The sequence below is a fragment of the Oncorhynchus masou genome, chromosome 28 (assembly GCF_036934945.1).
Source record: "Oncorhynchus masou masou isolate Uvic2021 chromosome 28, UVic_Omas_1.1, whole genome shotgun sequence".
Classification (NCBI taxonomy): domain Eukaryota; kingdom Metazoa; phylum Chordata; class Actinopteri; order Salmoniformes; family Salmonidae; genus Oncorhynchus; species Oncorhynchus masou.
This window is the reverse complement of record NC_088239.1, coordinates 50,611,751-50,629,697: the sequence shown is the minus strand read 5'-3', so window position 1 is coordinate 50,629,697 and position 17,947 is coordinate 50,611,751. Positions and strand designations below refer to the sequence as shown.

The 17,947-nt window shown below is 44.9% G+C and overlaps 2 protein-coding genes across 2 annotated transcripts in view; both read left to right on the top strand.

Annotated features, from left to right (window-relative positions):
* cplane1 (ciliogenesis and planar polarity effector 1) overlaps window positions 1-10,699 on the top strand; it is a 30,259-nt gene extending 19,560 nt beyond the window's left edge. The window contains 14 exon segments of the mRNA XM_064942417.1: window positions 75-1,685; window positions 1,822-2,050; window positions 2,146-2,381; window positions 2,509-2,611; window positions 3,093-3,287; window positions 3,732-3,791; window positions 4,233-4,266; window positions 4,419-4,550; window positions 4,657-4,837; window positions 4,922-4,977; window positions 5,172-5,363; window positions 5,499-5,665; window positions 5,835-5,939; window positions 10,397-10,699. Coding sequence (XP_064798489.1) covers window positions 75-1,685; window positions 1,822-2,050; window positions 2,146-2,381; window positions 2,509-2,611; window positions 3,093-3,287; window positions 3,732-3,791; window positions 4,233-4,266; window positions 4,419-4,550; window positions 4,657-4,837; window positions 4,922-4,977; window positions 5,172-5,363; window positions 5,499-5,665; window positions 5,835-5,939; window positions 10,397-10,689 — 3,594 coding nt within the window. The 3' untranslated portion in view covers window positions 10,690-10,699.
* Window positions 10,700-11,466: 767 nt separating this feature from the next.
* The window catches only part of LOC135517804 (WD repeat-containing protein 70), a 79,838-nt gene continuing 73,357 nt past the window's right edge, over window positions 11,467-17,947 (top strand). Inside the window, exons 1-6 of the mRNA XM_064942419.1 lie at window positions 11,467-11,592; window positions 12,437-12,490; window positions 12,609-12,692; window positions 12,770-12,857; window positions 13,022-13,229; window positions 14,109-14,168. Coding sequence (XP_064798491.1) covers window positions 11,568-11,592; window positions 12,437-12,490; window positions 12,609-12,692; window positions 12,770-12,857; window positions 13,022-13,229; window positions 14,109-14,168 — 519 coding nt within the window. The 5' untranslated portion in view covers window positions 11,467-11,567. The remainder of the gene's footprint in view (window positions 11,593-12,436; window positions 12,491-12,608; window positions 12,693-12,769; window positions 12,858-13,021; window positions 13,230-14,108; window positions 14,169-17,947) is intronic.

Below are 17,947 nucleotides of genomic sequence, written 5' to 3'. Positions count from 1 at the left end.
GGCAGAGGAAAAGACATAAATGTATGTATGTAGCCATGGACTAATCCACTATTGCTTCGTGTTTCTCTCTTCAGTTGCAGCAGATCAACTTCATGAGTTTGATGCAGGTGGTCGGAGCGTCGTTTGTCAACCTCCCAGTTTTACAGAACAACACACTCCCGGCCCAGTCCAATGTGCCCTATCCACACCCCAATACGCCTCTGTCCCACCCTAACACTCTCCTCCCTCACCTGAATCTGACCCCCTCCAAGAACAACATGTCCCCTATGCCTCAGACCCAGTGCTCGGTTCAGGCCCCTCTAGCCTCGGAGCCTCTGTCTGGGGGACACAGACCCACAGACCAACCCCCCATCCACGAAATGCAGCCATTGGCCGTCCACCCTGAGCCGTTGAGAGATATCCAGGGGCAGACCAGGACATTGATCTCATCCTCTCATGGGCTTCAGACCACTGTGGACCCCACCTGCAGTGCCCCTCTGCTACTGCCCTTTGGTGGTAGTTCACAGGTTTCTGCTCCCTACAGCTCAGGACTGAAGCTGCTTCAGCTGCACCCTCCCCTGCTGTCCCTCCAGCAGCATGGTAAAACGGCCCCTGTACGTGAGGCCTGGGGACCCCCGTCTGAGAGGAGACCCAGCACTGCCGTGCCCCCCCACCTGAACCCCAGCCAGTATGACCCAGCCGCTCTGAGGAGGGCAGAGGAGAGATCGAGGGAGGCAGAGAGAGAGTCCACCGCGCCACCATCACACCTCAATCTGACACAGTATGCCCACTATCCCTCCAACCAGGCCCCCAGGAACACACTTCCCCCGCTCCAGAATCCAGAGACAAGGGTGGAGAGGTCCAGAGGGGCTGAGCCCCGTCACCTGCCTCCTACCCTCCCATCCCACAGACCTCCCCCTGTCCACGGCCTCCCCCTCCTCCGCTTCCACCCTGACCCACGCCCCCCTACGACCTTCGCTCTCATACCCCTCCCACACTCCTCCAGGCCCCTGACTGTCACCCCAGCAGCCATGGGCCACAACCCCAGACTACAGCTACTCCAGAGGGACCCAGACCCTCCTAGGATGATGCTGCCCGAAGCCACCCCTCCGGCCCGCGTGCCACATCTCATCCCTCTGGGGGAGCTGATGGGCTGGGCTGCAGGGAGACAGAGGGGGGCAGAGGCCAGACTCCAACTCCTCAGAGTGGACCCACAGGCACAGAACCCTACCCCTGCAACACCCTCCACCAGCACCAACTCCAGCAGGAGGCAGAAGAGACGAGTGGAGAGGTTGAGGAGAGAGGGAGAGAAAGCAGAGGTCACATTTAGACCGGAGGACTCCATCATACTCCCGCTAGACGAGCCTGCAGAGCCTGTTCTTGGGGAGGGCTATGTCTTCCCTCTTGGGACATTTGACTCCGTGCTGACTGGTCAGGGATTGGTGGACAAGGCACTGTCTACTGCAGCTGAGCTCCATGCCTTTGCCTCTACACACAAGAGGCCTCCTGAGAGCCACGATGCCTGCACCAACACAGACCCAGCTTCTCCTCACTCAGATACAGGCATTTCTGCCCAACCTACTGTCACTTCTGCTGCTTCTGGACCTGCTGCTCTCCCTCCTGAATTGTTCCTGAATCTGCGGTTCCCTAGGGACCCTCCTGTCCACGACACAGAGACATCGGGGGAGAAACCCGAGAGAAACATGGTGAGAGGACTATTTAATGACAGAATCGAGTGGAACGTTCAGTACACCGGTGCAGATCATCTTTACTGTTTCAGGCATTTTATGAAATGCTACTTAATGGTCTTATCTCTCTCTCCCTGCCTCTCCGGATGCACAGGGTCGTCAGTTCATAAATGTGATAGATCTGGAGGATGGGGCCCTGCTGCAGGAGTTGCCATCGTGCCCCCGCCCTACGGTGCGGGACCATGACGTCACTCCGTCTCAGCCCTCTCCCCCCACCTCAGCACAGCTCCACCTGCTGGCAGCCTCTGTCACCAACTCAGCCCCTTCGGAACTCACTGCAGACACCAGCACAGAGGACGACCAACCCCAAGCTCAGCCAAGTGGTCTGAGTCAATGTAATCGATTCACTCTGCTAAAACAACAGAGTTGAGCGCCGTATATTGTCTCTTGTCTGTAATATGTCCTGTGTCTCCTCCAGGCTTCTCTGTAGCGTCCCTTCCACCTGCCCACCCTGAGCCCAGTGGAGACCCAGTGACTCGCAGTCTGCTGCAGGAGAGGAGAGCCCCAGGCCGCTCCCTGGAGACCCATCGCGGAGCTCCATCCAGGGCCCCAGTGATCCAGGTGGCTGCCCGTCTGTCTGAGATGGACGCCCAGCTAGCTGCCTTGCAGAACATTGCAGATCACATGGAGAGAGAGTTTGCCAATACCAGACTGGTAACGTAGCTTTGGGATTTACATTTCTGCACCTCATCCTGCCTGTCTACTTGTCGGCCTGATGATTGGCAAGTCAATGAGTCTACTGATAGTCCGTATGTGTAATATGACGTTTTCCCTCTCTTAGCTGGTGAGCACCATTGAGACTCTGGGTCCTGCCATGGCTCCTGAAAGGGTGGAGGGAAGAACACCAGTGAACAAGACAGTGACTCTGGCCGTCTCACCAGAAGGTCAGATCCACAGTGAAGGCGTCTCCTAGCAGAATTCGGGCCAGGCGACGCGGACGCCTGTGCTCGCATACTCCTTTCAAAAATGTGCATGGAAACTAGTTTTCTCTCTTAGAATGTCAACACACGTTTCATTGAGGAACCCCGTCTGTAGTTCCCACTCCTACTCAGAGTAGTACTTTTGACCAGTCACAGAAGAAGGGGCGTGGACTTCAGCTACCGAACTTCGACTTGTGTGCTCAAACATAACCAAATGTTGCCATAATGTATGCGCTAACTGTTACGACTTGGAAGCGTGCGCCAGGCTTGACACCAGACCAAACGTCTTGACACCAGACCAAACGTCTTGACACCAGACCAAACGTCTTGACACCAGACCAAACGTCTTGACACCAGACCAAACGTCTTGACACCAGACAACAACAACAGTTCTGCCATACCCCCCCTGACTCTGTATATGTGTGTATCCTCTCCTTTTGAGCAGGGTGGCGATCACGTCTGTCCGTGCACCATGACCCTGAGCTAGCGGGACTTCGACAGGAAGAGGAGGAGCAGGAGGAAGGACCTGATAGTGTCATAGTCAGCTCTGCTCCTTGGGGTGTGAAACAGCCCTCCTCTCTTTCTCCTTACGCTCATGCCGTCCAGAGCACCTCGACCCTGCACCAGCCCACACCCACAGGTATAGCAGCCCTCTGCAGCAAGCATTCCCACTGTGGGAATATAGTTGTGCTCGTAAAACAGTTCTTAACACGTGTCAACAGATCGCTATTAGCTTACCTTGTCACGGCATTGTTGATACATTATTGGCCATTGGATCCAATGGAAATATCTCCCTAGTAGATAATGGTGAGCCATGATGGTGTTAGTGTGATTGCAGTTCTTATGTGTCCCTAGTGGTTCGGCAGGTGGTAGTGGTCTGTTGTGCCGTTTCTAGTTACCAGGCTACCATCTAATACTCCTCTTACTGGCTTACCACAGTTGTAACTTTAGTGTCTGTCTACCCAAGCACCACACATCCCCTGCTTTGTGCCTCTAACCAGGCTGTCTTACCTGAGGTCTACAGTATATCAACTGGGGATCAGTCTGTGGTTGAATGGCATCTCTGTCTTGTCTGCGGTTGCAGGCCTGTGGTTGTCTCCCGTCAGACCAGAACCAGAGCAGCGTGTGTGGAACATGGGTCAAGGTAAGAGCCGTGTCAACACACACTGTCACACACACCTGGCTGGGACTCGGTGCTGTTACCTAACTCTGCATACACACTTGTGCTGTAACCGATAAAGACTGCGAGTGGACACGTGTCCTTCTGCCCCTGAACAAGGCAGTTAACCCACTGTTCCTAGGCCGTCATTGAAAATAAGAATTTGTTCATTAACTGACTTGCCTAAATAAAGGAACAATAAAAAATAAAAAAATAAATAAAGCTGCTACATCCCACATACAGGCACGCTCACCTTGTAATGGTACACCTGGTACTTGCATGTCTCTGGTTTGTGCTAGTTTGTGTTTCAGGTCGACATACTTGGAAGAGACACTGGACAGCTGCACAACTCACCCCCTTGCAGCAGCATTCAGATCTGTATCATCCTATTTAGTAAACTGTATGTTGATTGTGTTCCTCTTGCAGATTTAACAGACACTGTGGATGGAGCACCTGGAACGTAAGTATGTGAAAACTGATATCGGTCATCTATTTAGGAACATGTTAAATGATCACTGTTGGTTACCCTCTGTGTGAGCATTATTCCATAGATGTGATTGTGGTTTGAACTATCACATATTATTCTCCTCCTGCCTTTCTGGTCTTCCTCAGATGGGCAGAGGAGACTCTGGGTCTCAGTGGGCTGAGTGATGTGGCAGACATCTTGACGGAGTTGGTGAGGGGGGGAGGCATCTCCCCCACGGCCCTGGGGCTGTCGCACACCCAAGCTGCCCGCCTCAACAGGTAGGAACCTGCATGATGAACAGCTCGAAACCTACTCCTCCTCTGATTGTCACCATCTCGAGGACTTTTGACTGGTTCTCAGCAGTGATGTGTTTGTGATTGACAGCAGGCTGGACCAGCAACAGAGCGGCAGGGCGGGACAGAGGGGCATGCGAGCAGAGGAGGAGAGGCGAGAGCTGAGGGTTTGGATGAGAAGGAAACAGAGGGAGAAACTGGTTGAGTACCGCAGACAGAGGGAGGAGAAGAGGGAGAAGGAACGCAAACCCTTCTCGGCCCCAGTCACACTGGTGAGAGGCTTCTGACTCGCATTTACATTCTGTGTTCTGATTATTTTTTCAGTGCCTTCATTCAGACACCATTTCTCTTCACAGAAACCAACGTCCAAAGATATAAACATCAATAAGAAAATCAAGGAAGAGAAAGACAAGTATGAGCACGAACACAGATTTTAAAGGCTAATTGATCATTAGAAAACCCTTTTGCAATTATGTTAGCACATCTGAAAACTGTTGTCCTGATTAAAGAAGCAATAAAACTGGCCTATACGGTAATGTACATGCAAGTGTTCCAAGTACTAGAGGCGTGTATGTGTGTTGATATGTTGTGTATTTGGACCTTTAGGACGGTTCTGCTGGAGCATCACAATCAGCGGGCCCGCGATGCCTGTAGTCTGATCACAGACCTCCTCACCACCCCACTGACCCTGCCCACTAACACCAACCGCACCCTGAACCTACCCTCCACCTCCTCACGACCCTCTTCCACACGACCCCTTACAGCTCAGACTGTCGGCAGCACCCGCAGCAGCCCCAGGTACACCTCGTAGGGTATTCACATCTGGGTGGTTTTTAAGAACAATTTGGTTTTTAAGAACAGTTTTCAACAAATGTGTCTAAGACTATAATGAGAGGGATAGAGGATGATCCTTGTCGTTCTGTGACGTCCCAGAGGTCGTAGTCTCTCTGTTGGGGGGAGGAAGAGGACCAGTACCAAACCCCAGACTGGGAGAGCCCGCTCCCTCTCCTCTCCAGGGGTGACACCACGTTCAGAAAGACGGCCTGCGTCATCAGGGGGGCAGGAGACACTGACTTCCAGATTGGGACTGCACAGACCAGGTTAAGGCTTCTACCATCCACTAACAATCTCTTTTGATTTTGGTGTTCTAAGAATATCTAGGGGTTTACGCTAACAAAATGTATTGATATGTGATGACCTGGGATCCATAGCATTTAGAATGTTGCCAGATGCAGTGACTGACCAGTGTGTCTGTTTCCTGGGCGTTAGCGAGTTTTCTGCCAGGGGATCGTCTCTCCCAGGTGACCCGGCGGGGTATGATCACAGACCTGAGGGGCAGGACTTGGACTGGGCCGATGACACCCAGCCAGCAAGGTGAGACACTGCCAAGCTGTTGAGTAATCTTAGTAGCCATGTTTAGGCAGGGTTGGGGAGTAACGGATTACATGTGACCATATTACATGTAAGGGATTACAAAAACCCGGTAACTGTAATCCGTTACCGGCCAAAATATTGTAAACAGATTACAGATACTTTTGAAAAACTAGATGATTACTTTTAAATTCAGAAAGGATGTTTGAGAGAGAGCAAAAATCGGCAACATTTCTCTGCTTACTCAATGACATTCAAATCAGCATTGAAAAAAAGGAATAGGCTTTTGTAGGCTACAGTCTGAGCTGTCTTCCAATGGTGCAACTGCTGTCGGCACCCAAAGATTATCCAACTTGAATAATCGCCTGGAGTTAAGGATGACAGCAGTGGTGTAGTCTACGGCGATACGGATATCACTTACTATTGATATCTACATAGCGCATTGATGTGAATCACACTGCTGCTCTTTCATTTAGCTATCTGCTCCTTACGGATTGTGGTTGTTGTTGATGGCTGTTCACAAATCTAACTGTCTATTTGAATCCAATAATGGTTGAACTCAAGAAGTTTAAGCTGCCTATCAGTCATTGTTTTTGAAACTAGTGGACAGCCAGTGAAAAATGTGCTCTTGCAACTGCTGCATAGTGCGGATCCCAGCCAATGGAATAAAAGTGGGGTGTTCAATCTAATTCATGCTGATGATTTAAAAAAATCCATAGGCTTAATGGACACATGCTCAAACTCACATACTTATGATAGACTTAAAGGGGCAATCTGTAGTTGCTTCATCCATTTTTGGATTTATAAATGTCATACACACAGACAGTCATTCAGTCCGTACCAGTCAAAAGTTTGGACACACCTACTCATTCAAGGGATTTTCATTATTTTTACTATTTTCTACATTTTCAAATAATAGTGAAGACATCAAAACATGAAATACACATGTGGAATCATGAGGTAACAAAAAGTGTTTTTTATATTTCAGATTATTCAAAGTAGCTACCTTTTGCCTTTGACAGCTTTGCATTCTCTCAATCAGCTTCACCTGGAATGCTTTTCCAACTGTCTTGAAGGAATTCCCACATATGCTGAGTACTTGTTGGCTCCTTTTCCTTCACTCTGCTGTCCAACTTATCCCAAACCATCTTAATTGGGTTGAGGTCGGGTGATTGTGGAGGCCAGGTCTTGGTCAAATAGCTCTTACATAGCCTGGAGGTGTGTTGGGTCATTTTCCTGTTAAAAAAACAAATGAGAGTCCCAAGTGCAAACCAGATGGTATGGCGTATCGCTGCAGAATGCTATGGTAGCCATGCTGGTTAAGTGTTCCTTGAATTCTAAATAAATCATTAGATAGTGTCACCAGCAAAACACCATCACACCACCACCTCCATGCTTCACGGTGGGAACCACACATGCGGAGATCATCCATTCACCTACTCTGCATCTCACAAAGACAAGGTGGTTGGAACCAAAAATCTAAAATTTGGACTCATCAGACCAAAGGACAGATTTCCACCAGTCTAATGTCCATTGCTTGTGTTTCTTGGCCCAAGCAAGTCCTTTAGTGGTTTCTTTGCAGCAAGTCTCCTCAGAACAGTTGATATTGAGATGTGTCTGTTACTTGAACTCTGTGAAGCATTTATTTGGGCTGCAATTTCTGAGGCTGGTAACTCTAATGAACTTAATCTGTAGCAGAGGTAACTCTGCATCTTCCTTTCCTGTGGCGGTCCTCATGAGAGACAGTTTCATCATAACACTTAATGGTTTTTGAGACTGCACTTGAAGAAACTTTCAACGTTCTTGAAATGTTCCTCATTGACTAACGTTCATGTCTTAAAGTAATGATGGACTGTCATTTCTCTTTGCTTATTTGAGCGGTTCTTGCCATAATATGGACTTGGTCTTTTACCAAATAGGGCTATCTACTGTATACCCTCCTACTTTGTCACAACGCAACTGATTGCCTCAAATGCATTAAAAAGGAAAGAAATTCACAAATTAACAAATTCACAAATTAACTTTTAACAAGGCACACCTGTTAATTGAAATGCATTCCAGGTGACTACCTCATGAAGCTAGTTGAGAGAATGCCACGAGTGTGCAAAGCTGTCATCAAGGCAAAGGGTGGCAACTTTGAAGAATCTGTTATTTGTTTAACACTTGTTTTTGTTTTTTTCCACATGTTATTTCATAGTTTTGATGTCTTCACTATTATTCTACAATGTAGAAAAAATAAAAACCCTTGAAAGAGCAGGTGTGTCCCACATTTTGACTGATACTGTATATCCATTGATTCTTGAAGAATATAACTTGTAAATGCCTCCTGAGCTTAGTTCACATGTTACACTCCATGAGAACCCACAATATAAGCTTGTGTTTTTCCAATGTTTGTATGGCCTCATAACATGATTAAAATAATCATTTTGATGTCATGGACGGTCAGTCCTTGTATCCATAGTTCTGTCTATTAATCTGAGAGTTGTTACATTTCTCCAAGCCCATCCCTCAGCTTTTTACCAAAACAGAGGCGGAGCGACAGTTTTGTTATTGTTTCATCTGTGGATTTGCCATTTAAACAGCTGTTTTCTCTGCTACCGCACGGCAAGCGGTACCGGAGTGCTAAGTCTAGGACTGAAAGGCTCCTCAACAGCTTCTACCCCCAAGCCATTAGACTGCTGAACAATTCATAAAAATCGCCACCGGTCAATTTACATTGACTCCCCATCCCCTCTTATACATTGCTGCTACTCTCTGTTTGTTTGTTACCTATGCATAGTCACTTCGCCCCCTCCTACATGTACAGATTACCTCAACTAGCATGTACCCCTGCACACTGACTTGGTACTGGTGCCCCCTGTATATAACCTTGTTATTGTTATTGTGTTACTTTTTATTTTAACCTACTTGAATAAAATATTTACCTTCTTGAACTGCACAGTTGGTTAAGGGCTTGTAAGTAAGCATTTCACGGGAAAGTCTACACTTGTATTCAGAGCATGTGGCAAATAAAGTTTGATTTGATATCATTGAGATATCAATGTGTCACCAACAAAAAGGTCAACAATAGGCCTATAGCAAATGCATCATATGGCATTCATTTTTCACATGTAAATAGCTCTTTTCAGTAGTGCTCAAAGCATGCCATTCCATGAGCGCAGCATTTATTTTTCAACTCAACTCAATAAGCCCAATCAGTCCTCCATGACAACAACGTATGCTCTAGTCGGCTGGCTCTCGCTACATATTCGTCGCCAGACGCACTGGCTCCAGGTCATCTACAAGTCCATGTTAGGTAAAGCTCCGCCTTATCTCAGTTCACTGGTCACGATGGCAACACCCACCCGTAGCACGCGCTCCAGCAGGTGTATCTCACTGATCATCCCTAAAGCCAACACCTCATTTGGCCGCCTTTCGTTCCAGTTCTCTGCTGCCTGTGACTGGAACGAATTGCAAAAATTGCTGAAGTTGGAGACTTTTATCTCCCTCACCAACTTCAAACATCTGCTATCTGAGCAGCTAACCGATCGCTGCAGCTGTACATAGTCTATCGGTAAATAGCCAACCCATTTTTACCTACCTCATCCCCATACTGTTTTTATTTATTTACTTCTCTGCTCTTTTGCACACCAATATCTCTACCTGTACATGACCATCTGATCATTTATCACTCCAGTGTTAATCTGCAAAAATGTAATTATTCGCCCACCTCCTCATGCTTTTTGCACACAATGTATACAGACACTCTTTTTTTTCGACTGTGTTATTGACTTGTTAATTGTTTACTCTGTGTTGTCTGTTCACACTGCTATGCTTTATCTTGGCCAGGTCACAGTTGCAAATGAGAACTTGTTCTCAACTAGCCTACCTGGTTAAATAAAGGTGAAATAAAAAAAATAAAAAACATCATAAACAACACAGTAGGGCTGGCTAATAAGTCCTTCGTTTTGGTGTTATGCTCAGGTAAAACAATTTGGCTAATCTATACTTCCATATTTCTAAGTCCTATTCTTGAAGATCAAGGAGCATAACATTTATTGGAATGACTGGAATTCTGATAGACTTTGGTTTTTAATGTAAAGATACAATTAAATTATATTATTATATGTAGTAGAAAGCAATGGTTTATAAGAAGCCTACATAGCCAACCTCTGAAATGAAGTTTTACATCAATATATCGCCTGCTATGTAAACTTTAACATTGATTTATCCTGCAATAGTTGTTATTCAATTGGTAACATACATTTTTGTCTTATTCTAATGCCTCTCTTAAAGGGAAAGTCATCTAAAAGTAACTGAATGTAATCAGATTACGTTACTGAGTTTAGGTAATCCATAAATTATGTTACTGATTACAACTTTTGGACAGATAACTGTAACGGATTACATTTAGAAAGTAACCTACCCAACCCTGTGTTTAGGTAATACAGATTAAAGTTATACCCTGTTTCGCCCTGTAGAGTGGAGAAGAGAAGTGATCCAGTCGTCATCTGGACGGAGAGGTGGAGGAGCAAGGGAGCAGAGAGAGACTGAAGAGAGGGAGGAGGAGGTAGTGAGCCCATGGAACCCCCCTCCAGAGATCTGCAGGTTGCTGGGGCTGGAGAACTCAGAGGGCCAGGGTGGTGTGGTGGCTAGAGCTGGGGGAGCGGGGCTGGACAGACTTGATACCCTGTCAGAGAGCACTGGCAGCATCCTCAGCAAACTGGACTGGGCTGCCATTGAAAGCATTGTGGCCTCGGAAGGGGCCATCTGATTGACTTCGAGCATCCCCATCGGCATGCAGGGACGAGGATGACTATCTTGAGGGACAAGGGGAGCAGAGGGTCACAAGGGAAAGATCACAACACAACATTAAAACCATTTATGTGCTTATACACTGTGATATTACTTGAAAGCGTCTCAACTGTTCACGGGAGCATGTGGAGGGTAGTCAGTACTGTGTGTCTTGTCATGCATCCTCTTGGTACCAGCTTGTACCAGAGAATCAGCATCATCATATTGGTACTCATGCCATATCTTTGTATTGTATGAGTTTGTCATGTCTATTTTTGGAGATCCAGTGTGTGTATATGACATTTTTGTTTTGGGGTTTAAATACCTGCGTATGTATTTATTTTTTTGTGAACTTTATATAACCAGCTGATGTGGGCGGCAGGTAGCCTAGTGGTTCGAGTGTTGGACTAGTAACCGAAAGGTTGCACGATCGAAGCCTGAGCTGACAAGGTAAAAATCTGTCGTTCTGCTCCTGAACAAGACAGTTAACCCACTGTTCCTAGGCTGTCATTGAAAATAATAAGAATGTGTTCTTAACTGATCTGCCAAGTTAAATAAAGTTAAAATAAAAAAACATGTTGATTTCCACTCAGGAAAAAAAATGAAATAGAGTTTGAATGTAGTCTTTGCTTTGTGGCATAGATCAACATATATTTTTATGAAGACTTTGATAGTACTAGAAAGGGTAAGAATGCCTCTTTTTTTGTTTGTAAGATACAGAATCTGCACAAATGGTCAATGACTGGAAGTGACAATATTATCAATTGCTGGAAATGACAACGACTTGGCAGTATTGGCGCTTTTGTTGAAATATTGAAGCAGCTTCCGGGTCACAGTTCAAGTAAACTTAAAAAAAACATGGATCCTAACACAACGGGCAACGGTAAATGTTACGTTATTAGCTGTTTTTTGGGGGGCTCAATTTTATAATTAAGCGAATACATGGTTGCAGGGGGCAATGTTCGCAGCAAGCATGATTATTCAATATAACGAATGTGAGAGAAATCATCCTGTTGTTGCTGCTGCTAGCTAGCTAGCTTGTTTGGTAGCTAGCTAGCTGACGTTAGCTACATCAGCATCTCTGGCTACAACTATTCTTTCAATGAACAAAGCACGCCGAAATGTTTTCGTAATTAAACGGGTCCAACTGCAAAGTAGCTCAACCCAACATAAGTTTGTATCCTCGTGCAGTTTGTAATGAGCTAGGTAGTCAAATGTATGCGTCACATGCACAGGATACACATGTACACAGACACACTACAATGACACGCTTACTTGCAGGTTCACCTCAACAATGCGACAACAGTATAATATATGTAAACAAAAATAAGCAATAACGATCAAATAGAAATTCAATGAAAATATGGGAATGAAAATATAATACAAAGGCACTCAAGAACAATAGTTGCATGTGCGATAGGGGGTATGGTTAGCAAAGTATTTAAATTTTGCAATGTAATAGATTTCGTGTCGTATGTGTTTGCGCATCATATGTACATGTACGTGGGTGAGTGCATATGTGAGCGAGCTTGTGAAATACAATAGCCACTCTGGAGTGTAGTCAAGTCTATCAGTAAATTATGTATACAGTCTGTGATTTTTGGTTAGTTCTTGGTGTGACAATGTCAATACTTAATGTTTCCAATGGTAGTGATTTTTTCATATTGAGAGAAAGTAGTGAATGAATGAAGCAGCTAGTGTGATTGAATCCTTTTCTTGTCTTTTAGCGTCTGACCAGAGTGATGGAGATATGGCCTCTGTCATGGGATTCTCTGGCTTTGGTAAGTGTTACTTCCATTGGCCTTCATATCAACCTGACGTCAACAACATGTTCACCAGAAATGTATTTTAATAGGTGAGTACAGCATTTTCACACCAGCGTTCCGCTCTTCACTCCAGGAAAGAAAGCTCGCACCTTTGACCTGGATGCCATCTTTGAGCAGACCCGAAGAACAGCAATCGAGAGGAGTCAACAAGTATTAGGTTAGTGACAAATAGCTACGTGCCCTTTAACTCAGTGTATGTGTGTTTTAAGTGTCTAACCTCAGCTGTGTCTCCAGAGGAGAGGCAGAAAGAGGAAACTGGGGACAGCTCCCATACAGCCAAGGCATCAAGCTCCAACCAGAGAGACAGAGCCCCTGCACCAAGGTAACACAAACAATCCCATCCATCTTAACTGACCAATGACTTTCATATGCTCTGAGTTATATTAACTGTGTGGGAGGGTCATTTCAAATAGAGTGTTATTACCAGTATGCAGAATTGGCTAGATTATTGAAACCAATGGGTCTCTATTACATACTACCCAACAGGAAGAAGGAGGAGAGCAGTAGTGGCAGCGGCAATAGTGACGCAGACTCTGACTCAGAGCTTATTGGCCCCCCAGTGCCCAAACAACTGACTGGTCAGGAGGATGATGAGGACTTGGTGGGGCCACCACTACCACCAGGGTACAGAGGAAGCACAGCTGACGATGAAGACGACGATGATGATGATGATATGGAGGATGATGAAGATGATGTAAGTCTGTTTCCACTTATGACACAAGGAAACAACTAAACATTTTACAGTAGATTTGCTTGAGGCTAAAAACATCTGCTCCCATACTGTTGCTAAACCTTTACATGAGTACATACATTTCTGTCTGCAACAATAAACAATTGACATAAGCAGACCAAATAGGTTCATAATTATGATCTTTATACATTTCAGTCTGTAACACTGAACATTTTTTACAGTCCCGAAGCCACATATTTAATTTACATGGTGTGTTCTTACTATGTTATACCACTGGAGGCCAGTACACTCTTAGCATTTCACGAGACTTGCTTTATCATTCCCCTTTACACAATAATGTATTGTGAGTCGATCCAGTGCAATCTTGGTGTACTGCTTGGGAAAGCAAGAGTTGGCTTTCTCACACCACCTCCTGATAAACCATAACAAAAAGACATCATTTTAAAGTATGTAGGCCACCGAAATGCACCGCCCAAAGACACTTGGCCAGATGGTTTTCTCCTTAAAAAAGTGTTCTCCCTCATCTCCCCCTCTTTCTCTCTGAGTAGTAAAAGTCTCTTTGCTGTGTGTATGTTATGGGTGATATAGGCCAGACACCCAGCGTTCTCAGAGCAGGTGTGATTTGAGGCCGCCGTGGGGCTATGTGATGGATGGTGGCCTGTGACATTTCGGCCTCTGGTAATAACACGGCCCTCAGGCCAAACGCAGCCCTCCCATTGGGTGTAGGTGTAGCTAGTGGACGCTGCTGTGGGAGAACCAGCCTGTAGCATATCACACAGCCCACTAAAGCTGAAATATTGTGTATGACAGAGTGCCACTCCACCTTCATCAACACATGTATGACAGGTCACCTTCCTGTCCCTCTCTCTCGCTCTCTCTCAGAATCCAGTGAAGAAGATTCCAGACACTCATGAGATTACTCTGCAGCATGGCACCAAAACAGTACGTATTTTCCAACTTTCCTCTCTATAACCCCCCCCCCCCTCTATGTTTATTAACTGCGGTGTTCTATAACCTTTCCAAAGTGGATTCCAAACTGCTCATTGTTACTCATTTTATATTTCCCTCCTAGGACTCATTAACAATAGAACTGCCTGGCCTTTGTCTATCAGTACCCACTAGAGAACATTGCCGGGCGTCTCCTTTAGCATATGCATCAGATGCATATCAACCGCAAGGTGCAGCAAGCATAAGCACCAATGCTTGATAAATAGTGCATAAACTATTATAAACATATATTATTTGTTTATGGGGTAGAACAGCTTTAATATTGCAGATAGATTGTCGCTTCCATCATTGTAATTGTCTGCATCATTTCCAATCACCCATATATTTTGTTGTTGTATGTACAGTCATGGCCAAATGTTTTGAGAATGACACAAATATTAATTTTCACAAAGTCTGCTGCCTCAGTTTGTTTGATGGCAAATTGCATATACTCCAGAATGTTATGCAGAGTGATCAGATGAATTGCAATTAATTGCAAAGTCCCTCTTTGCCATGCAAATGAACTGAATCCCCCCCAAAAAAACATTTCCACTGCATTTCAGCCCTGCCACAAAAGGACCAGCTAACATCATGTCAGTGATTATCTCATTAACACAGGTGTGAGTGTTGACGAGGACAAGGCTGGAGATCACTGTCATGCTGATTGAGTTCAAATAACAGACTGGAAGCTTCAAAGGAGGGTGGTGCTTGGAATTATTGTTCTTCCTCTGTCAACCATGGTTACCTGCAAGGAAATATGTGCCATCATCATTGCTTTGCACAAAAAGGGCTTCACAGGAAAGGATATTGCTGCCAGTAAGATTGCACCTAAATCAACCATTTATCGGATCATCAAGAACTTCAAGGAGAGCGGTTCAATTGTTGTGAAGAAGGCTTCAGGGTGCCCAAGAAAGTCCAGCAAGCGCCAGGACCGTCTCCTAAAGTTGATTCAGCTGCAGGATCGGTGCACCACCAGTACAGAGCTTGCTCAGGAATGGCAGCTAGCAGGTGTGAGTGCATCTGCACGAACAGTAAGGCGAAGACTTTTGGAGGATGGCCTGGTGTCAAGTAGGGCAGCAAAGAAGCCACTTCTCTCCAGGAAAAACATCAGGGACCGACTGACATTCTGCAAAAGGTACAGGGATTGAACTGCTGAGGACTGGGGTAAAGTCATTTTCTCTGATGAATCCCCTCTCCGATTGTTTGGGGAATCCGGAAAAAAGCTTGTCTGGAGAAGACAAGGGTGAGTACTACCATCAGTCCTGTGTCATGCCAACAGTAAAGCATCCTGAGACCATTCATGGGGTTGCTTCTCAGCCAAGGGAGTGAGCTCACTCACAATTTTGCCTAAGAACACAGCCATGAATAAAGAATGGTACCAACACATCCTCCGAGAGCAACTTCTCCCAACCATCCAGGAACAGTTTGGTGACGAACAATGCCTTTTCCATCATGATGGAGCCCCTTGCCATAAGGCAAAAGTGATAATTAAGTGGCTCGGGGAACAAAACATCGATATTTTGGGTCCATGGCCAGGAAACTCCCTAGACATTAATCCCATTGAGAACTTGTGGTCAATCCTCAAGAGGCGGGTGGACAGACAAAAGACCGCAAATTCTGACAAACTCCAAGCATTGATTATGCAACAATGGGCTGCCATCAGTCAGGATGTGGCCGAGAAGTTAATTGACAGCATGCCAGGGCGGATTGTAGAGGTCTTGAAAAAGAAGGTTCAACACTGCAAATATTGACTCTTTGCATGAACTTCATGAAATTGTCAATAAAAGCCGTTGACACTTATGAAATGCTTGTAATTATACTTCAGTATTCCATAGTAACATCTGACAAAAATATCTAGACACACTGAAGCAGCAAACTTTGTGGAAATTAATATTTGTGTCATTCTCAACGTTTGGCCACGACTGTACAGTAGTAGTCAAAAGTTTGGACACACCTACTCATTCAAGGGTTTTTCTATATTTTTTGCTATTCTCTACATTGTAGAATAATAGTGAAGACATCAAAACTATGAAATAACATATGGAATCATGTAGTTACCAAAAAAGTGTTAACAAATCAAAATATATTTTATATAGTAGCCACCCTTAGCCTTAATGACAGCTTTCCACACTCTTGGCATTCACTCAACCAGCTTTCATGAGGTAGTCACCTGGAAGGCATTTCAATTAACAGCTGTGCCTTGTTAAAAGTTAATTTGTGGAATTTCTTTATGCATTTGAGCCAATCAGTTGTCTTGTGACAATGTATTGGGGGGTATACAGAGATGGCCCTATTTGGTAAAATACCAAGTCCATATTATGGCAAGAACAGCTCAAATAAGCAAAGAGAAACGACAGTCCATCATTACTTTAAGACCAGAAGGATAAGTTAGAGTTAACTGCACCTCAGATTGCAACCCAAATAAATGCTTCACAGAGTTCAATTAACAGACACATCTCAACATGACCTGTTCAGAGGGGACTGCGTGAATCAGGTCTTCATGGTCGAATTGCTCCAAAGAAACCACAACTAAAGGACACCAGTAATAAGAAGAGACTTGCTTGGACCAAGAAATGCGAGTAATGGACATTAGACCGGTGGAAATCTGTCCTTTGGTCTGATGAGTCCAAATTTGAGATTTTGGTTCCAACCTCCTATCGTAGGGGAACAGATGATCGCAGCACGTGTGTTTCCCACCGTGAAGCATGGAGGAGGTGTGGGGGTGCTTTGCTGTTGACACTGTCAGAGATTTATTTGGAATTCATGGCACACTTAACCAGCATGGCTACCACAGAATTCTGCAGCGATATGCCATCCCATCTGGTTTGCACTTAGTGGGATTATCATTTGTTTTTCAACAGGACAGTGACCCAACACACCTCCAGGTTGTGTAAGGGCTATTTGACCAAGAAGGAGAGTGATGGAGTGCTGCATCAGATGACCTGGCCTCCACAATCACCTGACCTCAACCCAATTGAGATGGTTTGGGATGAGTTGGACCGCAAGGTGAAGGAAAAACAGCCAACAAGTGCTTAGCATATGTAGGAAATCCTTCATGACTGTTGGAAAAGCATTCCTCATGAAGCTGTTTGAAAGAATGCCAAGAGTGTACAGAGCTGTCATAAAGGCAAAGGGTGGCTACTTTGAAGAATCTCAAATATAAAATATTTTGATTTGTTTAACAGTTTTTTTGGTTTCTACATGATTCCATGTGTGTTCATAGTTTTCATGTCTTCACTATTATTCTACTATGTAGAAAATAGTAAAAATAAAGAAAACCGCTTGAATGAGTAGATGTTCTAAAACATTTGACCAATATGTGTGTGTATATACATACATACATACATACATACATACATACATACATACATACAGTTGAAGTCGGAAGTTTACATACACTTAGGTTGGAGTCATTAAAACTAGTTTTTCAACCACTCCACACACTTCTTGTTAACAAACTATTATATAGTTTTGGCAAGTCGGTTAGGACATCTACTGTGTGCATGACACAAGTAATTTTTCCAACAATTGTTTACAGTCAAATTATTTTACTTATGATACACTGTATCAAAATTCCAGTGGGTAAGATGTTTACATACACTAAGATGACTGCTTTTAAACAGTTTGGCAAATTCCAGAAAATTATGTCATGGCTTTAGAAGCTTCTGATAGGCTAATTGACATCATCTGAGTCAATTGGAGGTGTACCTGTGGATGTATTTCAAGGCCTACCT